Source organism: Triticum aestivum, chromosome 6B, assembly GCF_018294505.1.
Source record: "Triticum aestivum cultivar Chinese Spring chromosome 6B, IWGSC CS RefSeq v2.1, whole genome shotgun sequence".
In the NCBI taxonomy this organism is placed as follows: Eukaryota; Viridiplantae; Streptophyta; class Magnoliopsida; order Poales; family Poaceae; genus Triticum; species Triticum aestivum.
This window is the reverse complement of record NC_057810.1, coordinates 58,905,007-58,908,109: the sequence shown is the minus strand read 5'-3', so window position 1 is coordinate 58,908,109 and position 3,103 is coordinate 58,905,007. Positions and strand designations below refer to the sequence as shown.

The 3,103-nt window shown below is 48.6% G+C and overlaps 1 protein-coding gene across 1 annotated transcript; it reads right to left on the bottom strand.

The window, feature by feature from the left end:
- Positions 1-261: 261 nt before the first annotated feature.
- On the bottom strand, positions 262-2,807 carry LOC123133468 (uncharacterized). The gene is made up of 2 exons (XM_044552952.1): positions 1,662-2,807; positions 262-773 (listed from the first exon to the last, which is right to left on the bottom strand). Exons 1-2 carry the CDS (start codon positions 2,794-2,796, stop codon positions 709-711), a joined length of 1,200 nt encoding a protein of 399 aa, XP_044408887.1. The 5' UTR covers positions 2,797-2,807; the 3' UTR covers positions 262-708.
- Positions 2,808-3,103: the final 296 nt, after the last annotated feature.

Here is a 3,103-nt window from a genome sequence, read left to right as displayed (position 1 = left end):
GAGCACGGCAAGGGAGTCAAAGACACAAGACCATGAGATTGCTGAATTGTTAACTAGTTTCATTACAAACCTATCATTATAACTGTATATTATATTGATCCCCCCTCTCCTCTACTGTGCCTTCTAGCCACGTAAATACAACTCTTGTACATTCTTCCTTTTGATTAATATATAACAGTAAAAAAAGACACAAGACCATTGTTTCCTGAGTGTTCAGTTTCACAGAAAACAGTGCAGATTCAGTTCCAAGTGGGCTAACAATGGCTCATGTGCAGAACGTTTAAATTGTTCGTGATAAACTGGAACTTTTGTTTTCAATCAAGTTTCAAGAAAATTCGGCGGAACATTTAATAATTGACTAAGAAACCGACAGTAGTCCGGTGCATGTCGCTCCCGCTTGCGCAGGGTCGGGGAAGGGTCCGATCACTTTGGGTCTATAGTACGCAGCCTTTCCCTACATTTCTGTAAGAGGCTGTTTCCAGGACTTGAACCCGTGACCTCATGGTCATAAGGCAGCAGCTTTATCACTGCGCCAAGGCTCCCCTTCAAGATACCGACAGTAGCATTCCCACTAAAACTTCCTCGTGAGAAAACAAAGAACTGAAACCAGAAAGCATCGGGGCTGCAACATAATGGACGTGTGGAACTGGTTAACAAAAAGGAAACCCTGGAGGAGCATCAGGACTACCAGATGATGGATCTTCCGATTTATAAATGGCTTGACGAAGATCCCTGAGGACCCACAGGTGCCAGCAGCATGCCTCTAGCACCAGCTGAAAATAAAACAATAAGAAGCTTGTAATCGTAGTATTATATGCCAGCTATCAAACTTACATGGAACCACATACGGAATCTAAAGGTTGATCGTTTTGTGTTTTTGTTCGATCTGATATTGAGACTGGCGAGAACAAATGTGAAAACAGGACAATAGATAAACAACCTCCTAGCCTCATGGATGTGTCTCCAACGTCTCGACCACATATAGTTGTAGATGCTTTTATTATGGCTAAATCGAAATGCAACATTAGTTATCGAACATTTTGTATTTTCTTCTGCCCTAACTGAAGTATTACTAGTATGGATCACAAATCAAAGCTAATGACATTCGCTGGAAGATTTACTAACAACTGCCGAAGGTTTACACATTGCATTTAGAGTGTGATATTCAGATGGGCCACACAAATGTTAAAACAACACACTGGACTAACAATTTCCTACATGTGCATTCATTTTCCTGATGACATAGATATGTCATTGTGTCGATGACATATGATGTACTCCCTCTCTAAACAAATATAAGATCATTTATAGATCACTAAAGTAGTGATCTAAAAAATCTATTTTTTTACCCATTGAGTATATGTCGGTGTCCTCGCCCAAAAAGGCTTTCGTCATGCTTTACATATAAAGCAAACCACTGAGCCAACAAGTTCAACAGAGTATGGAGCACATGCGCGCGCGCACACACACACACAACAGGCCACGAGCGGGCGAAGTACAGGAGGGTTCTGCCGAGGAATTACTAGATGCCTGGAGTATATGTCAGTGCATTTCTCGTGTCTCTAACTTAAAATTAGGGTTTAGTTTTATAATATTCATCATGCACTAAACAGAAGAAATTAATAGACATCACAACTAACCAAACAAAGATGAGGAAGTACCAGCTGGAGTATAGTAGCAGACGTAAGGAAAAACATCCTTGACCTTGTCCATCTCGCACACCTTCTTCGTCAGCAATGACTTGAGGTCAACAGTGAAGATGCCATGGTCATCTGAGGTCACGAAAACAACATTGGCGTCTTCGATTAATCCAATCAAACGTGCTGGGCTATTCAAAGGCATCAGCTTCCGGAGCTGGATGCGGTTCATCTTCACCCATTCGACATCTCCGTCAGGACCCGTCTCAGTCGACCACAGCTGCAGCACGTCCCGACGCAAGGTCGCCAATCCGAGCCCGCCGTTCTCCGCCCTCATGACAATGGTACTGCTGCCGGGAAACTTGCCGGGAGGCAGCTTGATCACCGACAGGGAGCCTCGACCCTGCGTACCCAGAACGTCGTACCGCAGCAGAGCGCTGGACCTGCAGACGAAGTAGAGCGTGCCCCCAACAAGCACACCCGGTCGATCACTCTGGAGGTAGTATGGACAGTTTTCATCGTATGCTTCCTCCAGGTTGAAATCGAGGTAGATTCCGTCTGGTCCTCTCCGCACGCCGGTCTCCGACGAATAGACGCAAGCGTCCGCCTGCACCAAGTCTCTGCACTCCACGCCCGCGGAGGCCATGAGGAACGGCCCGTCGCTGCAGGCGCTGTGGTCGCAGCCGGCGCCCGCGGCGCAGAGCACCGTGTAGTTCGTGTAGCTATCGGGCACGTCGTCTCGCATCCGGCGCTCGCGGCCAGTGATGGGGTCCCATACGACGAATTCCGAGGATCCGTAGTCGTAGAAGAGGGCGCGGCCATGGCGGCAGTCCAGCACGACGGAGGTGCTGTGGTCGGCGGCGACGGCCGGACGGAACGCTGTGGTGGGGACGAAGCGAGCGAGGCTGCGGTCGACCGGGTCGTGCAGGAACCCGAGCACGAGGGGCGCCGTACCGTGCAAGTCGCGGTACCGGCGGAGGAAAACGGGATCGGTGAGGGTGTCGAGCCAGGATTTGCAGACCGCGGAGGCGCGGATGAAGCCCGCTGGGTCGTCCCGCGGCAGGCGGACGAGGACCTCGTCGACGATCTCGGGGTTCAGCTCCGGCGGCGGCGCCATGGATCCTCCTCGTAGGCGGATGCGAGGGTTTTGGAAGTCCATATTCTAACCCCTGAAAGCCCGGCCACAATGCCCCTTCTTGACCGGTTTTGACCTATTTCACACCGATTTTTGTCCAGTCAGCATGGCCGCGTCACACTTTCATGTCTTCTCTGGTGTCGTGTCATCATCATTTTCCTAACCTCGTAGCTGAAAATAAAATAGCCGGTTTCTCTCAACCCGTATGTCCAGTCCATCTGGGCTGATATTTTTTTAACTTCGAAAACTTTATTTAATTAATAATCATGTCTTTTACAGTAAGAGGACTCAGGAAATCACGAGGTTTCACTAGTAGAAAAACACCTAATAG

What these genes read in the sequence shown, in the direction of transcription:
- LOC123133468 (XM_044552952.1), bottom strand. Translation starts at nt 2,796, where the DNA reads ATGGACTTCCAAAACCCTCGCATCCGCCTACGAGGAGGATCCATGGCG. An exon ending in CTGCTACTATACTCCAGCTG is followed by an intron (nt 774 to 1,661) that starts GTACTTCCTCAT and finishes TTTTATTTTCAG; the next exon opens with CTGGTGCTAGAGGCATGCTG.